Source organism: Pinus tabuliformis, chromosome 9, assembly GCF_031772625.1.
Source record: "Pinus tabuliformis cultivar Carrire ecotype Pingquan chromosome 9, CPIR1, whole genome shotgun sequence".
NCBI classification, from domain to species: Eukaryota; Viridiplantae; Streptophyta; class Pinopsida; order Pinales; family Pinaceae; genus Pinus; species Pinus tabuliformis.
Genome location: NC_142307.1, coordinates 786,699,008 through 786,720,345, shown reverse-complemented (window position 1 = coordinate 786,720,345; position 21,338 = coordinate 786,699,008). Strand labels below are relative to the sequence as shown.

Genomic DNA, 21,338 nt, shown 5'->3' with positions numbered 1-21,338 from the left:
CGCAACAAGCATCTATGTTCCCTTGAACAAATGCCAAAATAAATTCAGTAAGCATCAGTTTCAAGCAACCCACAATCTATATGAAGTAATTTTCTTTTACTTTTTTCTTAAGGTAAAGTACAATAAATTTCCATTGCTTTAAGAATGCATGGGTATTTAAAAAGAGCACAACATTAAATTCCTGCATACAGAGACTGCATCAAAGAATTGAATGGAAAACCTTACCCACTCCAAAAGAAATTGCTCCTCGACTGCTAAAGTTGACTTTGTGTTACTTCTGCCACTAATTATCTCAAGTACAAGTACCCCAAAGCTGTAGATGTCAGCTTTCTTCGTCAACTGACCACGCATGGCATACTCTGGGGCTAAATAACCACTGGACAATACAATGAGAAATACAAATTTAGTTTCAGTTAGAAGTAGCGAATGTTTGTATTCCATTTTATGTAATTTTCTTTATTGGACTTTTGGAGCATTCATTGAAGCATTTTTCATTTAAAATTTTCAACTATTTTATGCCTTGACGCTTGGCATCTCTAAGCAGTTTGTATTATTCTGAAAATTACATTCATTTGTTACAGACCAGGACAAATTTAACATGGGCTGTTTATGACTCAAGAACTGCTCAGCCAGGAACAATTCTAGCTTAATTCTATTATATATAGATTTCTTTTCTGTAATTTATCGAACTGGTTCTATCTATAACATGAATTTCTTCATAGTTATACTCCACAATAACTATTTTGGTTAAAGCCAAGTTGTATCCCTAATCATTGTTATTAGATAATATGGAGATACATATACCCAACACAATACAGGAAATTATGCAAGCATTAAATCTAAGTTGCAGTGAAGAGTTCAATTGAACTGCACTACATGTGCAGCTAAAATTAACCTCATTGTGTTCAGTTTCTCCACAGATGCGAAAAAAAAAAAATTAATGTGTTCTGAACTTCTGTGCAAACCCTTTTGCTACTAAGTCTCAGCTTATGCATGTCAACTGAAGCATGTGCTTTGTACTTTGTACTGTATACCACTTCACATCCAATTGCATATTTACCTTAAGTAATTCCACAAGTTCCCAACTTCCATTTTAAATTGTTTAGAATCTAATTTCACCTACAATGCTTGGTCACATTCCTGTTTTCCATGTGCCTTAAATGAAATAGGTTCATCGGAATTCAAAATAGTCATCAAAGTTATATTTAGCTGCCACAAAGGTGACTGTTGTAGTCGGTCTTTCTTGAATCTTTGCTTCCTTCACTAGTTTCTGGTAGTTCTTGTAGATTGGAGTTTTGCAATGCCTTCAAGTACCATTTTGAAATTGGTGTTTCTTTGCACTACTAATCCCGTTGTTGTCAACTTCTTTATCACCACCTGATTCTGGAATTCTACTGCCCCAGCCAGTGTTTGAAAACTTGGACTCAACCAAATGTCTGCTTGGACTCGGCTCGGAATATAAGCGGTTAGAAATTTATGACTTTGTTTACTAAAAAATACAAAATACTAAAAATTTAATGAAAATAATATATTTTAGAGATTCCAAACCATTGGAGACAAAATATGCAAAGTTTTCTCATGGTCTATACCATGTAAGGGTGAATATATCAAAATGACACCGAGTGCAATACATATCTGAAACAAAATACATAGATAATGAGGCTCCAAATCCCCTATACAGTCCAGAAAACAACATGCTACAAGCTACTAGCCCACTACATAACATTAATCAACATGATCAATCATCAAACTCATCATCAATACTAGAAATGGGATCCTTGACATTAGATACACAACCATCCTTTGGCTCAGCGTCCTCAAACTCGTTAAACTCATTGGGGAAATCTACAACTTCAATAGTAGTAATAGAAGCATAACTCAATGAGAGAGGTATGAGACAAATAGCGTGATTTAGGGTTTAAGGTAAGATGATCTAGGGTTTAGGTAAAAAAATAATAAAAAAACTATTACTTTCCAAAAGTGTGCTAAGGCCTATAGCAAACAAACTAGTATTGGCGTGACCAAGTAGGTAAAGACTCAAGCAACTCGGACCAGTTTGGTACACAACCGACTAATTCGTACATCGAAGTTCGAATTAGCTGGTTAGGTACCAAACCAATACCCTATCTGATACCCTAGATAGTCAACTTGGTCAACTTAACCAAGTTGGAGTCTAAGTCAACTAAGATTTAAAACATTAGTCTGAACTCATACCATCATCTTTAATGGTCCATGACACCTCAAATTTATCCAAATCCCATTGGTTATGTTCTTCATGAAATATAACATCCTTGTTAGCAATTATAACCTTATAACAATCTGAATTTTAGCAAAATTGCATCTTTATCTTTTGGACATGTGTTAAATGAAAATCACTTATCCAATTCAGTTATATGTTATGTCCAATCAGCATGAACAAGGGCTGAAACCTTCTCAATCAAGAAGAGAACATAAGTTGAAAGTCAATCTACAACATAGTTTTAAAACTCCGACTCCGACTCCGACTCGGCCGAGGATCGACTCGACTCCGACTCCGACTCCGACTCGGCCGAGGATCGACTCCGACTCCGACTCCGAAACGGTAATGACTCGGCCGGCTCGATTTCAATGACTCGGTAGTTGTAAAAAATACATTAAATATTTATTTTTTTTATAAAAAAACATAATTTTAAAGATTTTAAACATAATTTTAAAGATTTTCATTCATGTTTCCAAACACACAGCTTTATAATATAGATGGAAGACAACATATGATCAAAGTAGGCTCATGAACCAATCCATTATATCAAAATGGTACCCAATGGCAATACATAGTCAACTGTCATACATGATCAAAGACTCAAAACAAAAAACACATAACCAAGGAGGCCAGAAATGGCCTCTACAACAAAAGTAAATTGTGACCAAACTCCAGTACTAGTACTACAATTACTGGCTAGTAGCTACTGCCAGAGGAGCCAAGATCATGTCAATCAATCTCTAGATCATCATCAGAGTCAGACAGGGAGCCCCATGGCTCCTCATCATCATCATCATCTCCAACTGCAGCTGTAGAAGTGGTACCACTAGCAGGTTGTGCAACTGCAGCAGATGCAAGCTGAGATAGAGTAGATATGCGGCTGCGCTTCTGTCGTGGCTGAGCAGAGGAAGCACCTACAACTGGAGTCCTTGCTGGCTATGAGACTGAGGCTGGTGGATTGGGATCTGCATTCAACTGAACAGCATGTTCAAGTTCAACTGATGTCTCGATATCTAAATCTAAATCAAGATCCTCATCAGGATCAAACTCTGTTGGACGACTCTCCGAGTCTCCACTACCCAATCTGATGTTGGATCAATGTCTTCCAACACAATGGGATCTGAATTAGGTCTTTTGTTCAGCAAATGGTTTCGTCTGAGCCGGAGGTTGTATTGGACATAAACTAGATCATTTAACCGTTTTTTATCCAAACAGTTTCTCTTCTTTGTGTTACTTGGGAGCAAGAGCGAAAACAGGAGCGGGAGCTACATTTTTAGAAGCTCCTGGTTTGGGAGCGAATCCCAGAGGAGTTCGACAACCAATGTCACTAACATCAAGGTACATAGAGGGATTGGTGCTCTTGATTAAATACGAGTTCCATACCCTAATACATGACAAAATTCAATGGAAACATTGCAATCCTCCAATCCTGAAATCCTGAAAAACTGATAAGTCTGCTGGATTTTGAATGAAATCTAAAATTCTACTTTCTCCATATGAAATCCAATGAGGCCAAAACCACTCTCAAACATCCTGAGTCATTTCATGGTAATGTTAAAAATTTAAGTAAAAGGATGAAAATGAAGATTAAGGAGAATGTCACTTTTACTTTAAGAATTTAACATTACCATGAAATTTGAATAGCATATCAATAGTAGAGAGCATTTGAGTGTGTTAAATAGGGTTTGGGAGGGGGAAATGGACCCCAAATAACATTTAACTAATTCATAAAACACATTGGAGTCCAAACCAATCAGCAAACACTTCAAAATTTCATTAAAAAAATGTCAAATCGCTGTTTTGATGGGGTTACAGGGCACTAGTTATGACTCGGCCGAGTCAATACGGAAACGGCCGAGTTGGCCGAGTCAGCCATGATTCGGCCGAGTCATTGAATGACTCGGCCTACTGAACCGTTTCCTCCACCGAGTCACATTTATGCGCAATGAAACGGATCAACTCGGCCGTTTCCGTTTCGAATCGGCCGAATTTTAAAACTATGATCTACAAGTACACAATATTTGGATAGTTGGAACCTTCATATACATATAAAAGATGAAGTACATACCACCACTTTATCACAAAGCTAGTATAAATTGAGCTCTTCAAACCCTAACTAGGGAAACCATAAGAAGCCACCAACTATTAGCTAGAAATCACTCCAAAAAAGATCCTTCACAGGTCCTCCTTGGCACATAAACCAAATTGTATCACACAACCTTTGCATGCTAATACTATTGTCTTCCTTGATGTTTACAAATATTTGCCACGTTGCATCACACAAGTGCATGGCAAGACAACTCTAGCTCTAGCCTCCAATCTACATGTCCATCCAAGAGTTTGCATCCATAAACCAAAGTCTTCAACTCTAGCATCAACAAAAGCACCAAGAACTCTATGGAAGATCAAGGATACAATAGCTAAGTCTACTTCCAAGAAAGGTATCACACCAAGCTTGAGACTAATCAAACTAGTCTCTCCATGATCTATCCCTACCCTCAAATCTCTAGAGAACAAGGTTCCAAAATCATGAAAGGTATTAGCTCGACTCTCCATGTCTTCTAATAGAGTGTAAATCTTGGCACTACAACAAAAAATCAAACTCAATTAAAAATCGATGACTCAATAGAAAGTTGGGCTCAACAAAAAATCAGTGAGCCAAAAGAGGGAAGAGTTTGATAAGGCTTGGGAAATTATTGGGAAAAGATCAACAAATACTAAAAAAAAAAAAAAAAAAAAAACACATTTTTTGAATTAAGAAAAGCATTTATCATTGATTTCAATAAAGCCATGTCCATATAATGCAAAATATCCATAGATGACCAAAATTTCACAGATGAATAGATATATCATCCATAATGCAAATCCAAACTCCAAACTGAGAGTTGGACACATCTACTTATAAAAGTTAACTAGATACTAGACATTGAATTCCATAATAGTAAAGTTAAGAAGCAAATCCTCCCATGTCTTTGACTATTTGACCCTCAAGGTTCTCCAAGTCTTGAAGGCTAAAAAGAGGAGCCTCCTCCAATTGAATCCAAGTAGAATTATGATCCTTATCTATTTCTATCTCTTCGTCTTCCATGTCCAGGGCAATACCTAAATGATCCAAATCTATCATCAACATGATACATTGAAATGTGAATTAAACTTTAGAGCTTTAAAATTTAAATCAATTCTTCACATTGAAATGATTGAACCTTACATAAACTAAGCTAAGTCTGGTGTTTCTCAATGGCTCACCAATTAATTGCTTGTTGCGAAGCCAAAGATTGAAATGGACAAAAAAGGGACTTTTAAGCACTTTTGTGTTATCAATTTCACCTCTTGGAATGTGTTTTCTCAAACATGCTCCAGTGGCACTCACAATCTAAAGCACTACAAGTTAAGGTTCTAATGGATAATTTCTTAAGATCTCGAGTATCCCTACCAAAGTTTTTCCACCATAGACCTAGCAAGTGGCAAGGGTTCAAAAGTCACGACCAAAGATGATAAAAAAGGTTAAAAAGTTAAAAGTTAAAAGAATCAAGATAATAAAATTTCATAAAAAATTTCACATAAACAAAGAAAATAAAGTAAATTTAAAGAATTATGATCAAGCCTTCAAGGGTACTTGGCAACATTTTAGTAATTTTGCATATAGCATTGACATAGATAAACAATTTTGAACTTTTGAAGGCATCCTATAATCTTGGAGCTGGGCAAGGAAGTGACTTTAAGTTTCTTGATCAACGATGCACCTTTCATGCCATACTCCCTTTACCAACCTCCTCATCCTCAATAAATATGGACTTATCATTAAAATATGTTGACTTTAAAAAATACCCAATAGCATGTAAAGGGGAATGCAATTGCCTGTCCCAACTCTCATCAATAATATCCCAAAGAGGCATATACTTGGCCTCCTCCTCCATATATCTTCTTTTGATGGCCTCCTTGGGGATCACCACTGACTCATAAATGAAACCCATAGTGGATTTTTCACCATCAACCATCCTAAATTTGAAAGTTAAATGAAGTTTGACTTCGAAGTTGAACCAATGAATGTTGAAAAAGTTTAAGGAGTCCAACACATCATATCAACATTTTTTCAAAAACCATCATTAAACACGAGCAACAATTTCAATACCTTTAAGGGTTTTTCCATATTTAGATGCCATCAACTCAAGTCCTAGAAACATCCTCTTGAAATTTACCTTTTGCTCAACCATGGATTGCAAGGACATGAAATTTGTTGCAAATTTGGTCATTGCAAGACAAACAAGTTACTTGCCTTTAGTGTAAATTCTCATGGCGTGGAGGACATTTTATGATTTTTGTGATCATAGATGTATTTGGTTATGGATTTTTCCTTATCCATAGCCCCTCATATCCATGCAAGTTTACCAATGTCCTTAAGCATTAAATCTATGCAATGTGCAACAAAAGAGCTCCAAAATATGGTGGAGTGTCTAAGCTAAAAAAAGTCTGCCAGAAGCCATATAATTAGCTGCATTGTAAGTGAATTTGTACAATATTTTGTTCTCCCACTTCGTCAATAATTTCCTCCATCATTTCACAAATCAGTTAAGCACTCTTAACTTTGCCTGGTGCATCCACTAATTAGAGAATCATTGTTCCCTTTGGACAATATACAAGGAAATTTATCAGAATTTTTGTTACTCTAACCTGTCCATCCATTACTCATGATGGTGCACCCTGTTTTTGCCCATGACAATAAAGTTGATATCACCAATGCTTTCCAATAGCAAATATGTCCCAAGGCTCTCAAATGTAGGAGCTTTGAACCTCAGAACTGCAATAGCAACTACATATATCATAGACTGCCAATAAGGGCTTTTGGCACTACGGAAAGGGATGACACAATAGTACTTGAAAATTAGCAGTGGCCTTCCTTGCTTCACTATGGGCATTCTTTTTCCAACCTAAGTTATTCAAGCTAGGTTGGACAACAAAATGTGTGCAAGAAATTAAAAAAAAGAAGTGTACCTTTTCACCAATGTTCCATCAAGACTCTAGGACGGGGAGACGCACAAAGGGGACGTGTGGGAGTACCCTCAAATTTAAGGGAATTTAGGGGGGACAAGGGGACGTCGGGGTATATAATTTTTTTCCTTTTTAATATATATATATATATATATATATATATATATCAAATTCATATTCTATAATGAAAGCATAAATACAATAATACATACATATTTGAATTAAATAATGAAATACATTGATCCATACTCATCATCCTTACTAATACATACATGATTCATTCATAGACCACGAGATTCAATAATGAAATACTCTGATCCATATTCATTATTCATTATTCACCATTCTAGAAACTACATTGATTTAAAAATTAAATTCATCGTTCTAGATTCTAAATTGATTTAAAATTTAAATTCATCATTCATCATTCTAGAATCTAATTAGTACTAAAAAAAATATACTATAATAGATACTGAAATCTAAAGTCTGGAATAGTAAATTGATATCGCTAAAACTCAAAAATAGTGGAGTGATGAATCTAAAAGTCACTCCAAAATACACTGAGGGCTTGGTGCTCTTGATTAAATACTAATTCCATACCCTTGTACATGACAAAATGCAATGGAAACATTGCAATCCATCGAATCCTGAATTCCTGAAAAACTGTTAAGTCTGCTGGATTTTGAGTGAGATCTAAAATTCTACTTTCTCCATATGAAATCCAATGAGGTCGAAACCACTCTCAAACATCCTGAGTCATTTCATGGTAATGTTAAAAATTTAAGTAAAAGATGAAAATGAAAGATAAAGGAGAATGTTGCTTTTACTTTAATAATTTAACATTACCATGAATTGCATAGCATTAGTAGGGCGATATGGTCAAATACTAGGTTTTCCCTATCATAAATCATTGTTTACAAGCAAATTTAAGGGGGGACGCCTAGGCGTCCCCCTTTGGGGGAGTCGCGTCCCCCACACTGGGGAAATGTCCCCCCCACGTCTCCCCGCATCTCCCCAAAAGGGGGACGTGGGGAAACGTTTCCCCAGAGGTCCCCCTATCCTAGGTGTGTGGGGTGCGAGGGGTGCGCGCACCTGACCCTGGGGGATGCGTCTCCGTGGAACACTGCTTTTCACCTCTAGTGCTTACATTTGTAGGAATGGGTGGAGTAGGAGGAGAAGCAGGTAGCATGCATGGAACATGAAAACTTGGAGCCATGATTGAGGATTCAACAAAGTGGGGTGACAAGGGGTATTAGAAGAAGTTTGGCCACCCACAATATATGCCATTTCCGGACTTATTTGTGCTTTCTTGGTTTTAAGCTCATTGATGCAATCAATGGCCAACTTGGTTTGGTATTTAACAATTTGGGGAACAATTTTACAAGGGCCAATGTCATGGCTAAGAATCTGGGTAAGTTGCTATTTCAAACTGAAAATGCCACCACTAAAGGGATCTTTGCCAAATTTACACAAAAGCTAAAATATTTTCACAGTAAACCCAAGCAAATTCCTCCTCCCCTAGCATTTTCATTGTTTCCTACTCAATCTGTTTATGCCCTAGGGCTTAAAGATTGTTGTTTAAGCCCTAGGGTTTTAAGGGTTGTTTAGAAAGTAAACTGCAATGTGAATGAAGGTTAGGCTACAACCTATTTATAAGCTTTAAATCCCTACAAAAAATAAAATAACAAAACAAAGCCTAAATAACTCAAAAAACTTCCAAAAAGACCCTAAATAATTCCTAAACAATAACCAATAGTCAAGAAATTACAAAAGTAATCTACAGGGTTACCTCCAAAGGTGAAAAAGACACCAAAATAAGCATGTAACAATCACTCGTTCAATAAAGCCCCGTTGCTTTTCATGCCCAAGTTGTCCAACATCAGTCGAGAGGCTTAGATGATGATTTTGTCCTCTTATAGAATGCTAGTCAATATTACTCACTTAGCATAGGCAAAACTAGCTCAAATAGACAACAAATAATGACAAAACACCTTTACACACAAACTAGGCTTGCAGAGGTTTAAATCATAATTTTTACTTGTTAAGTTTATTCAAACTTGCAAGTTTGACCCAATCAATCGAGCCACACTCGATCAATGTGATTAAGACTTAGCAAGATTTGAATTAGATCTTCTGAGTCTTGATCCAAGTTAAAATCGCAATTTTGGCAATTTAAAATCATGAATCCTGTGACTATGATAATAACCATCACCATCTTCAACATCATCTTCTTCACTAGGGTTTACATGTATAGCACGAACCTTAGCATCACAAGAGAAAACCCTAATATGACACAAGAGCAACTATCCATGAACAACCACAACATCTCTCTCTCTCCTTGTATTTTCCTAGGGTTTTCTCATGAACCCTAGCATATTGCTTCCTATAAGACTTCTCCAATTCTAAAAATGATAGAGTACAATAGAGTAGGCCTGAGAGGCTAACACATAGAGTAGGTGAGGGAGGCTAACATAGAACAAGGACATAATTCCATACAAGTCGCCAACAAGGCAACCCCACATGGAGCACTTTATATTACAAGGATGTAAATTTGCCAAACAAGGCTTTATCCAACCCCCTAGATCAAACACCCTCCATGTATGATGCTCCTTGTGCTCAATGCCCCTCCCCCAATATGGTGTTCTCTCCAATAGGTTGCTAGTCCAATGATCCTTCTAAAGAAATCCATTATCCAAGTGTCCTCATGCAAGGTGATCCTCCTCTAATTGTTTGCCACATATCCTCCTATGCTCAATGCTCCTCAACATGTGCCAATGTGGTCACAAAGATCGAATACTTCTCCTTAACATATGTGTCCAAGTCCATCACCAACCTCCATGAAGTATGCTCCTCAACCCAAGCATCCTCAAGTCAAGCATCCAACCTCCAAAATATATATCACATGGTCCAAAGCTCCAAGGGTTAAGTGACCTCGTCCAATTACCTAGTGCTCCTCCTCTTGGATCGGTACCTCCCCTAATTGAGAAACCAATTCCCCCATTGTGTACACCCAACATGTTAATTATTATGCCAATTATTGGGTAACAACCTCCTAAATAAGTGCACCATGCTAGCACTCTAATGAGGGTCAAGCATATATCCGAGCTAAGCCATCCATATGCCCATGTAGCATTGCTAAGGGGCCAGGGGGCATAACCCTCTACAATCAAGGTGAAAACCCCAATAGCTAACATTCTTTTGTCTTGATAGTTGCATTAATTCCTTTCTTGGATTTGTACCATTGTGGATGCAATGTCAAATGAAGTTTCCAACACTCATCCATGTGCCTATCCACATCATAGTGTATGCAACGTCTATTGAAATTATTCCTTTTTGGACTATGACTTCAATCTTCTTGCCTTATGTCTTGTTCATCTCTTATTGGCCCTTTTGTTGTTGCCCCTTTCTGGAGTCCAGCTCAATGTAGAGACCTTTCCTTCTCACCTCATCTATTGTTTTCACACTAAGGCACTGTAATTGCCTTTGTCATGAATGAACAATCCTCCAAGGTACTTCACACCATCCCAAGCTCTTCCAAGGAGATGGCTGTCCTAATGGTTTGTTTCAAAATTACATGTATTCTTGTACACCTTGTCCCTATTCTTGCCTAAGGCATTACCATTTCTTCGTAGCCCTATGGAATAGAATTGTGATTTCAACAATGCCTTGAAATCCTCTAATTTTGTAACCATGGGCCTTTTGCATGTCCTCAATGCATCTACATAGCTCTCCCACCGCAAAAGAGCATGCCACTCATCTCCAAATGGATAAAAGAAGTCTATTGTGTTTCTTTGATTTGATAATGGCCAAAATAAACCTCCAATCGTTTCAACCAGTTTTTCAACTTTTCAATGTTAACTTGACCATCCAACATTGGTATTTCAAGATTTGCTTCAACTTTAAATGGAATGTTGGAAGATAAAGGAAGAGCGTTATTTGAACCCGAGCCTCCAAGCTTCTTGATTTCTCACCTTTGAAATCTTTTGGGCCAGCCTTTTCTTCTTCATGCTTCATCTTTGCTAGCTGTCCTTATTGCTCATCACCAACAACAATGTTACCATCTCTATCAATCCAGGAATGTTTTTCTCCAACTGAGTACACTTGGCTTCCAGGTCCTTCTTGTCATGTTCATCATGAGATGAACCCACCATCCTTGGTTTTCTGTGCCTCTCTAGACCTTGCAGCATTGCTTCTCCACCATCAACTGCAGGTGTTTACCATATTATAGGTTTTTCACTGTGACTTCGAACTTGGCCTTTGAAAGCATATGATCCATAAACAGTAGGCCTATGACCCACCCATCTCACCAACATAGATCTTCACTGCAGAAATAAAAGGGTGATGTCGCTGTGATTCACCAACAAGCTGAGATGATGCTCCTTGTTCTCTGTTCAGATTTGGTTTCGATGCTTTGTTTGCTTGAGGCACCAAGGCCAATTGCCCAACATCAGATTCAAATGTACTCTGTTTCAGTTGCCAGCAATAGAATATCTCTGAATTCCCTGCTCTGTTTAGTAGGGTATTCAACCCAGCACTCTACAATTCTGTTTTGCAAAATAGGCAGTGCACTTTATACACAGCCATTCAGACTAGCTGCCTCTGCCCATTGAAAAATTAAAATACATGTATATGCTTTGTGTTCAAGCAATTAACATGAATACTATTGCTTTCTTGTGTGTCGTCTATTCCCAATTGAATGACCAATATAATAAATATATATCTGTTTAAATGGGCGGCTGAAAGGAATTAAAGAATACAGATTGTACAAGTTCTTATTCCTTGTTTATTCCATCCAGAATTTGGTAAATTCAATATGATGGCTGTAGGAGGCAAAGCAGAATTGCACAGGGCAATTGTAACGCAGCGAGATCTGGTTTTCAAAGGCTCAAACAGACAACAAAATGCCAATACAATGTTCTAGCATGTAGTTGACACAGCAATTCATCACACCAGTGATCCAAGCAAAGCATGATCAGCTGTAGGTAAGCAACTGGCAATTTAATTAAAGGGAAATTGATGCCATAATAAATTGTGGTAGAACGACTGTATAAGGGGAGTCATGGTAGCATTTATTGGATAATTTGAAGTGTAATCCATGGAGTTGGCAGTGTGTGTGACCACACAATGAGTCAATCAATAGCTAGTGGGTACCATCCAGTGATCCAAGCAAAAGTTCCACTGTGATAAATCCCATGATCAAACAACTTGTTAACACAACTATCACTCAACAATATTGGTAATGTAGAGCAAGCAATGTATATATGGGCGATGTAATTAAGTACAGACAAAGCCAATTCTATGCATGTGAAGTTCATAGTCTCCCAACAGTTTACCAACAGCTGGTGAGTGAAGAAAATGATAATTTCTAGCAGAATGATTAAACGCCCAGGCTAGAAGACACACTTGAACATATCAAATTGAAGCAATTACACAGCAAATCACTATCACAGAATCAATTATATACCATAGACCCAAATATTACCCTGGAGAAAAAGTATCGAATGGCTTTGCTCAGGTTTTTTCTCACAGCAGTTTGCCAAATTACAATGGTGTTTTGGCTCTCTGGAGCATTACAGATTACATACTCTGAAACTTTCTCAACAATCCCTCCCTTCTCTACCAAAGAACCCCTTCTTCATCGCTGTGAAAAGAGTTTATACTAAGAATTGGCTTGCTGGGAGCAGTTGGAAGGCCAAGCATCCCCAACTCCTCAATTCCCTGACTCTAGCGCTATTCCTCTCCTTTGTCTTTTGTTGGAAGCATTCAATTGCATGGTTCTTTGTCATTTGACTTTATTTTTCTTTAACTTCTAATTCTTTTGTGCTTTCATTCGCAACACAGCACTTTAAAGTTTAGAGGCAAGCAATAACGGATTGAACGAGCATTGTCTTTTGCTGGCAGCGTTCATGTGAATCGTTTTTTGTCATTTGACTTTATTTTTCTTTATTTTCTAATTCTTTTGTGCTTTCATTCGCAATGCAGCACTTTAGAGGCAAGCAATAATGGATTGAATGAGCATTGGACCATTCACACTGTCAGATGCATCCCCCAACCTCATCATCAACATTGTAGCCTCAAGCTTTACTTCCATGGCCATTCTTCTAATTAGGTTGAATCTTCTTCATTGCACTAAACCATTAAACCATCCAAGGTGTGTGCGGATTTGGTTTTAGATCAGTTATGCAAGGCATTATACTTGTAGCTAATGCAGCATGGATACACCTACCAGTGTCAAATTCTTTACACCTTACCAGTACCCATGTACTGGAAACATACTTGTACCTATGCCCTATCACACCCTACCTCATACCAGAAACATAGTCACACACACCCCTATCATACCCCATTGTATCCATGCATTGTATCTTTTATATTCATGCATTGTATCTTTTATAAGAGACTGTTTGGTTCTGCCACATTGTATGGACAACATTGTAGTCAACAGTCCCTTTGACCTACTTTGTGGTCAATAGTGGGACATAAATATAATTATCTTATCTTATCTTACCTACAACACCTTCACATACCTCGTTGTACCTTGGGTGAATTTGGAGATGTGCCTTGATTTCAGGTACATCAACATCAACCTTCATATGCAAAAAGTTTTTCTAATAATTTTCGCTTTTAACCATGGTGAATCAGTAACACGTTGGAGTAATCTAGGTGCGGCCCATGATCAAATCTTCTGGCTGCCACTATAACACCAACAGTATATCCAACAACCTGCAAACCAGATATACCAATAACTTATGATAGCAAGAGGCAAGACATCATGTGGGTGGGAGCGCCTACTCTTCAAGCTTTATCACAGCAGGCCAAACATGTCCCTTGACATTGAACGTGGGTGGATGGGAGAACAAACCATGCTCCCAACCAATCAAACTACCAACTCGAGACAAAATTAGAAAGCCCCAACAAGGTTGCAATTAGGGTGGCCCAATAGAAAACCATAAAACAACTAAGTGTTGCCCCCATTTATACCTTTAAACCTAATTGCATGCTCACTTTTGCATTTCCAGTTTGGCTATACAGGCTTGGAAGAGACAAGCAAACGAGGAGGAAGTAAGACTCTGTATATTGTTTTATTGCAGGAAACTGGTTTCCATCCCAATGTTTCAACATTCAGCATTTTTCATCACTATCGGCATTCTTCTCTCCCAGAGAGTCCCCACATTTCAGTATCATCTAGTTGAAGTTTCACATTTTTCTATTTGTCATTTCCACACTATATATGGAAAGGGAAGGAATATCAATGTTCAATGTTGAATCACGAATGTCAGTTGTTGAATGGTAGACACTAGAATAATTTGAATCTAAAAGTTAATCTGAATCTTTACTCATTTACATTAATATTAGTTCTCTTTTTTCCCCACACACACATATATATGATATCTGTATCTCTGACATAACCCTGTCCTGTGTTTCAAAAAGTGGCACACCTGTACCCGTACCCACACCTATTCCCGAGTACCTGTACCCTGGCAACTTAGACTTTAGTGCTTGGAAATAAAGGACAAATATGCTAAAAATGCAGGAAAACACCTTCATCATTTGGTTGTTACAGCAAGGGATTGGGCTGCTGCAATATATGACCAAAATCTAAATATGATTTGATATATACCCAAAATTATCAAGAAAACGGGGGAACTTAGTAATAGAGAAGCTTTCTTTCCTTGGATACCAATATTTCCTCTTTAATAGTACAATTAACGGCCAAGGATGCCCAAGAATTGAATAAGGTTATAGTGAGGTCCAAAGAAGGGCATTTATAGACTACAGTAGTCTTGCAGTGTCCTAGACAGCCTCTGATCAATACGTGCAAGTCATGTTTAACTCCTGCTAGTGGTCCCCTTTGGAAATGCCTCCTGGCCGACACACTATCTAATGCAGTCATCTTATATCATTATGTATTTTTCTGAAAAGTGGGTACCTACCACTTGCTTGGTTAGTTGAGGGACAATTTTTGAGGATTGTCTATCTCCTTTGGTTGACATGCAAACCCTCATCAATCAAACCAAAGATCACGGACATATTTGAGCATTAACGAATCACTCTATAGGAGAGAACTGGGCCTGTAACAAAAGGAAACACTTCTTTCAACATTAGTTTTCAATTATTGACAGAAAAGGGATTGCAATCCTAAGTTGCATGGTATGGGGAAACAGAAATGTGTAGCTGAAATGATAAAGCGCTGGAAACATGACCCCCCCAAAAATCAGGAAACAGGGAAGCATGATGTGCGTCTGTGTCTGTCTGTGTGTATTTCAGAAAAATATAATGAAGTTTTGAAAGAAAGCATTTCAGTTTTAACATCATAATTTAGAATACAAATACAGATTCATGAATAAATGAGCAAATGCCAAGGCCCAAAGCCCAAGAACATTTAAATGAAAAACATAAAATAAATTAGACAAGTGATACATGTAACATAATGCAAACAATAAACTCCAAAAACAGCCATTATTGTTTATAAATGAGACTATATATTCAAAATTAGCCTTTATATATGAGCCTTAAGGCTACAATGCTGCATGTGTGAACTATGGACAGTGAACATAGAATCTAGGAAAGCATAAAGGCTAATAGTCATCATCCTCTTCTTCATACTCATGTTGTTCATGTGTTTTCCCAAAATAACAACAAAGATGGTCGTAGCAACTTAATAATCTAAATCTTCTCTTGCTGAAGTTGCCCTTGCTCAAGTCCCCCTTGCTGTAATCCCTTGTAACTTGTTCAATTTCCTTTGCTGAGTGCTCAATTCTCACTTGCTCAAATGTCAAACAGTGTGAGGAGAAATTAAAGCAACAACCTGTTTTAAAAGAATTTTTTTATTTCTAGAGGCTTATAGAAATCTCCCAAAGAATATTATCAAAATTAGTGGGTCTCAGGCGAAAAATAAGCCACATAAGCACACCGTACAAGCCCACACCCACTGTATGGCCAGCAAAACGCATTGTACAACACTTGAAAGTTGAAATGCATTTCAAGAGGTGTGATATGTGTTTCAAAAATGTGAAACGCGTATCACCCCTCTTGAAACATGTTTCAATCATGTATTAAGTGTGTTTCAAGGTTTTCGTACCCAAATGCGCTTTGTACAGGAGGGCCTCATTTCCTACAACCTAGTTGCAATACTAACCTTGGTCAAGATGACAACCAAGTTCCACAGGCCACAACTATTATCTGTATTCCGAAGATTCCTTTCTATGATGTCTTCATAATACTTTTAGGGTTGGTACTGCACAACAAATGAAATTGTATTAAAAGGTTTTGTGGTGACTTAGTTATCTGAGGGAAGTTGAATGACCAAAGCAGGAAAAATACATCCTATGATCTAAGTAACATGACACGTCCCGCACCCCCTGTGCCATGAATCCTTCGCATTAGACACGACACGATGATGACATGTGCCCAAAACGAGTTTGACTCGTGTCCGAAGTGAGCGACATGAGTTTGACTAGTGTCAGGCACATGCCAAAATCATGTCCAGATTTTGTGACACATGTCCCACGTGAAATGACCCCTACGCACTTTAAAATTATGTTTTAGATCAATTCTCCTCACATTTGTTTGTTGTTTTAGAGTTGTAGGAGTGTGTGGATGACCAAGGAAGGAGAGAAACAAGTTCTAGAGGAGATTCAAGGAGAAGGTAAGTGGATTTTCCTTCCAATTTATTTTTAGTTTTGTTATAGCAGTTTGCCAATCCAATTTTGTTTACATGCACATCCTTACAGCAGTTCATTTTTCTTTATATTCACAGCAATCATGGCTCAATCAAAGGCAGCAGAAATAGGGCAAAAGAAGGAGAGGAATGCCCCCACTAATAATGCCCCCCTTTTTAATTTCATCAAGGTCTGCAAGCAATGTTACTTGGGAGCGGGAGTGACATTTTCAGAAGCTCCCGGTTTAGGAGCGAATCCCGGAGCGATTTTTTAAAAATATATATATTTTTTATATTTTTTAATTTTTGATACATATATGTCAACAAAAACATGTAGAATGATGAATTAGATATAAAAAACATACAAAAAAAAAAACATATATTGATCATTGAACCATATCACATCAATCATCTAAAAGTTATAATCTTCATCAACCATGTCCACAAGTTAGTAACATACATATTACAACTGCAACATATTGATTCTCGTGAATCATGATTCATCAAATTCAATCTTAAAGTTTCAACTTCAAGCTTTCAAAATTGAAAATTCAATATATAACATTTGTCATCATTGATCACCAAAGTTGTACTTGTAAGCTAAGTTTAACCATTACAAGAAATAATATCTTAGATATTTCTAAGTTCTAACTTCTAACTATTAACATGAAATGAAATGTTATAAAATGAAACATGAATAATGAAATGAAATGAAACAACTTTAGTCTTTCACGAAGCATCATATTCATAATTCACAATCATTCCCAATGAGTTATAATTGCCAACTTCAAACTTCAAATTTTCATTGTCATAGTCATATATTGTTTACAAAAAATATCATTATGATATGAAAGAGTCAAGAGTCAAGGACTCAAGACTCAACAGTTATGAAAACTAATAAAAACTAGAAAAGACAAGTAAACTGTAAATCTACATGTGGCCCTTGCCATGAGAGTCTCCAGGAGTATAAGTAGGTCGTGGTGGTCTTCTAGGAGTCTCCCGCACAAACCGACGACCAGAACTAGAAGGCACATGCCCTCCACGTGAGGGTGTAGATGGAGGTGGCGACAGCAAAGGAACAAGACTCGGAACTCGAGCACTGCTACTAGATGGTGGAGGTGGCATGGCTGCTGCAGCTGCTTCATCTTCATCCCTTATAAATTCCTCTTCCAGCTCTTCAAGATGTATAGTGCCATCCTCCAAATTGTCTTCCTCTGGGTGGTTGTCCCAAATTTTATATGTGGGATCCTCATAAGCCCGATCACAGTAATGACTCAACAACCTCAAGTTGTAGTGCACATAAACCAAGCTTTCTCCCCGGTTTTCATTGAGTCTGTTTCTTTTCACACTATGTATGAAGTTGTAGGTGCTCCAACACCTCTCTGCAGAAGAAGTATTTACAACCTGTGATAGAACTTTTTTTGCCAATTTTGGGAAAAGTCCCTGGCCGCCATACGTTTCCCACCATGTGAGAGAATCAAATCTGTCTCTGTCTTCCATTGCATGGAAGTTACCAAACAAACCGGTGCCACTGAAATATTTGCCTATTTCAAGGCGCACAGCTGCACATTCCTCCCTGTCAGGTATCAACTTTTCTAATGCTTGCAAATATCCACTAGTTACCTCTGCATCTAAATGGGGTTTGGTCCTAATCCCACCCCCTGGTGCAGGTTAGCCCAACCAAAATGTAAAGTAGTATTTTGGCGTAAGGATATACACCAAGCAATGTAGTGGAAGATTAACTTTATTCCACCATTCACACACACAATCGTGAATCAGTTTGTACAAGTCGGGATCTCTGTTATGAAAAGTATCTTTTATTTGCCCCAACATGGTATCCATCTGCTCATACACCTCGCCAATCACTGGTTTATTTGTATCTGCAAACCGAATCATGTGATAAATGGGCTTGGTGAAATCCAATACTTGCCTCACACTTGTCCAAAACTGACCATCAAGAGCGGCCTCCTCCACTAGTTCAAAACCTCGCCTGTCAGCTACATTTGTAGCCCTTTCCTTTAATACCTGCCAATGTGGACTTGATACCATGATAGCCAATGACTCTCTTACCTTCAAAAGGTGCCTGAAGGTGAGGTAATAGCTACCAAATCTGGTCTTCGCAATCTTCAACAACTCCAATCTTGAGTGACTGCGGAAAAGGCCATGGGTATTGCTATGATTTGTAATAAATTTTATCATTTGTTTGCCTTTCTTGCACAAATCACCAATCCATTTGTATTGTGCATTTTTGTTCTTGACAACATCATGCATTAGAAGGTTCAATGTGTGAACCAAACATCCAGACCAAAATATGTTGGGGTATTTATCCTCAATAATTGCTCCCGCTGCCTTACAATTAGGAGCATTATCAGTGATGACTTGGATGACATTGTATGGCCCAATACGATCAATTGTTTCAAGTAATGCTTCTGCAATGTTGATGGCGATCTTGAACTTGTCTGAGTAATCATGTGCAGTTAGAAAGATGGCACCACTAACAGACACAGCAAGAACACTTATCAATGGCTTGCCTTTTACATTTGTCCATCCATCAAATACAATGGACACCCCATGGTCAGTCCAAGAACTTGTCATTCTATTCAAAGAATGTGATCTTTTTGCTTTTTCATGATCAAGGCCAACAGTTCTTGCCTTGTCATACCCAGGGCTCTTGTATCCTTTAGGGGCATCATTTATGGCAGAAACCATTTCGTGCCAATAAGGTGAGCGAAGAACATTGAATGGTATCCCACATGCATAGAGAAACCTATAAACCTTTGAATCCACATCATTCCTACACCCCTCATCAAGGAAATTTGATATGGTTCTACGCCTTAAAGTTGATGACCCTGTGCCTCCATATCCACTGCCTTGGGAGGATGCTGAAGGAGTTCTTTGTGCTTGTGATTGTGAGCTTGGTTCAAAGAAACCCCTTGATTTTTTAGATTTGTATTGGGCTTCCTCCTCTTCCCTTATGTATTTGGCTCTATCTGCTGCTGACGCAGCGGCACAAGTTTTGATTCCTATTTGTTTATCTCCATCCCATGGCCTTTTCCCGCATAGGTGTTTTCTGGCACGGGTGTATGAACCTGTGTAATTATTGTTGCAATGGGGGCAATGAAATTTAGTGGTTCCACCCCCTTTCCCTGCTTCAAGCCTGTTAACATATTTCCACAATGGGGTTTGGTCTTGTTTAGATTTTTGAGAGTCATGTTCACCCTCCTCCAGCTCCTCCTCACCGGAGTTTTCATCAAATCCACTTTCTCCAGCTTCTTCATCCCCCTCTTCATTTTGGCCCCTCCGTTTCCTACTCTCCAGCACCATAATAACCATAAAAGGGACCAAGAAGAGGAAAATGCGAAGAAATATAGCTAGGTCCATGATGTTTGATATTTGTAGGCTTTTGAATCTGCAAAATTTAATGGGAATGAAAATGGGAATATGAATGAGAAAATTAATTTAGATTTATTTAGATTTATTAATTTTATTTAGATTCATGATTTTTTTACTAAATAAATTAAACTAAACTAAATTAAACTAACTAAACTATACTAAATTACTACCTAACTAAGGTTTAAAATACTAAATTACTAAGTTACTAACGTAACTAACCTCTTTGCAGGCTTGCTCCTCGGCGCTTGCTCCTCGCTTCTCCTCGCTCCTTTGCTCAATCTCCTTCGCTCTCCAGCGTCTCCTCAACTCATTCAAGTGACAATGAATTTGCTTTTGCCCCCAAGTCATTTTAAAACTAAATTTTTTTTTAAAATGAAATTTTTTTTTCGCGTCCGCGGAATTTTTTTCGTTCGAATCGCTCCCGACATCACGCGCGTCGCTCCCGAAGTGAAAATTAAACGCTCAGGAGCGATCGCTCCTGATCGCTCCCGAGCTATAATTTTCGCTCCCGGAGCGATGGGAGCGACGCTCCCAAACTCGCTCCTGATTTTGGCAGGGAGCGTAAATTTTTTTATCGGGAGCGCACTCCCGCCCGGAGCACGGATTGGGAGCGGGTTCAAAGGGGGGGGGAGCACTCCCCCGCAACTCTGTCTGCAAGTATTCCATCTATTGGAAGTGGACCTCAACAACAGCTTCAAATGTTGAGAGAAACATCCTTTTAGCAAGACAATAGGCTCAAGAACTGAAATATCCCTTGTGGAAGTATGTTACAAGACATCAAGGGCCAGGGAGCAAATTAAAGGGAGGCAATGTTCTTTGGACATGCAGCTTTTGCAACCATCAATTCAAGAGCACCTACTTCCATGTGAAAGGGCATTTGTTGGGCACATCTTGTGGACTTGGAGCATGTCCAAGAGTGAGTGCATCTAAGAGGAAAGAACTAGAAAGAGAGGCCAATGTTGGTGTGGCAATGGTGGCTGCATCATCTAAGAAAAACAAGAATGAGGATCCTCTTGCATTCTTGAGGAAAACCAATTATCCATTTGGGAGTTCCAG

At 38.2% G+C, this 21,338-nt stretch overlaps 1 protein-coding gene across 8 annotated transcripts in view; it reads right to left on the bottom strand.

The window, feature by feature from the left end:
- Window positions 1-21,338, bottom strand: part of LOC149151091 (putative serine/threonine-protein kinase) — a 226,933-nt gene that overhangs the window by 56,150 nt on the left and 149,445 nt on the right. For all 8 annotated transcript variants that reach the window (XM_089437821.1, XM_089437819.1, XM_089437825.1 and 5 more), the window contains exon 6: window positions 226-376. In XM_089437821.1, coding sequence (XP_089293947.1) covers window positions 226-376 — 151 coding nt within the window. The remainder of the gene's footprint in view (window positions 1-225; window positions 377-21,338) is intronic.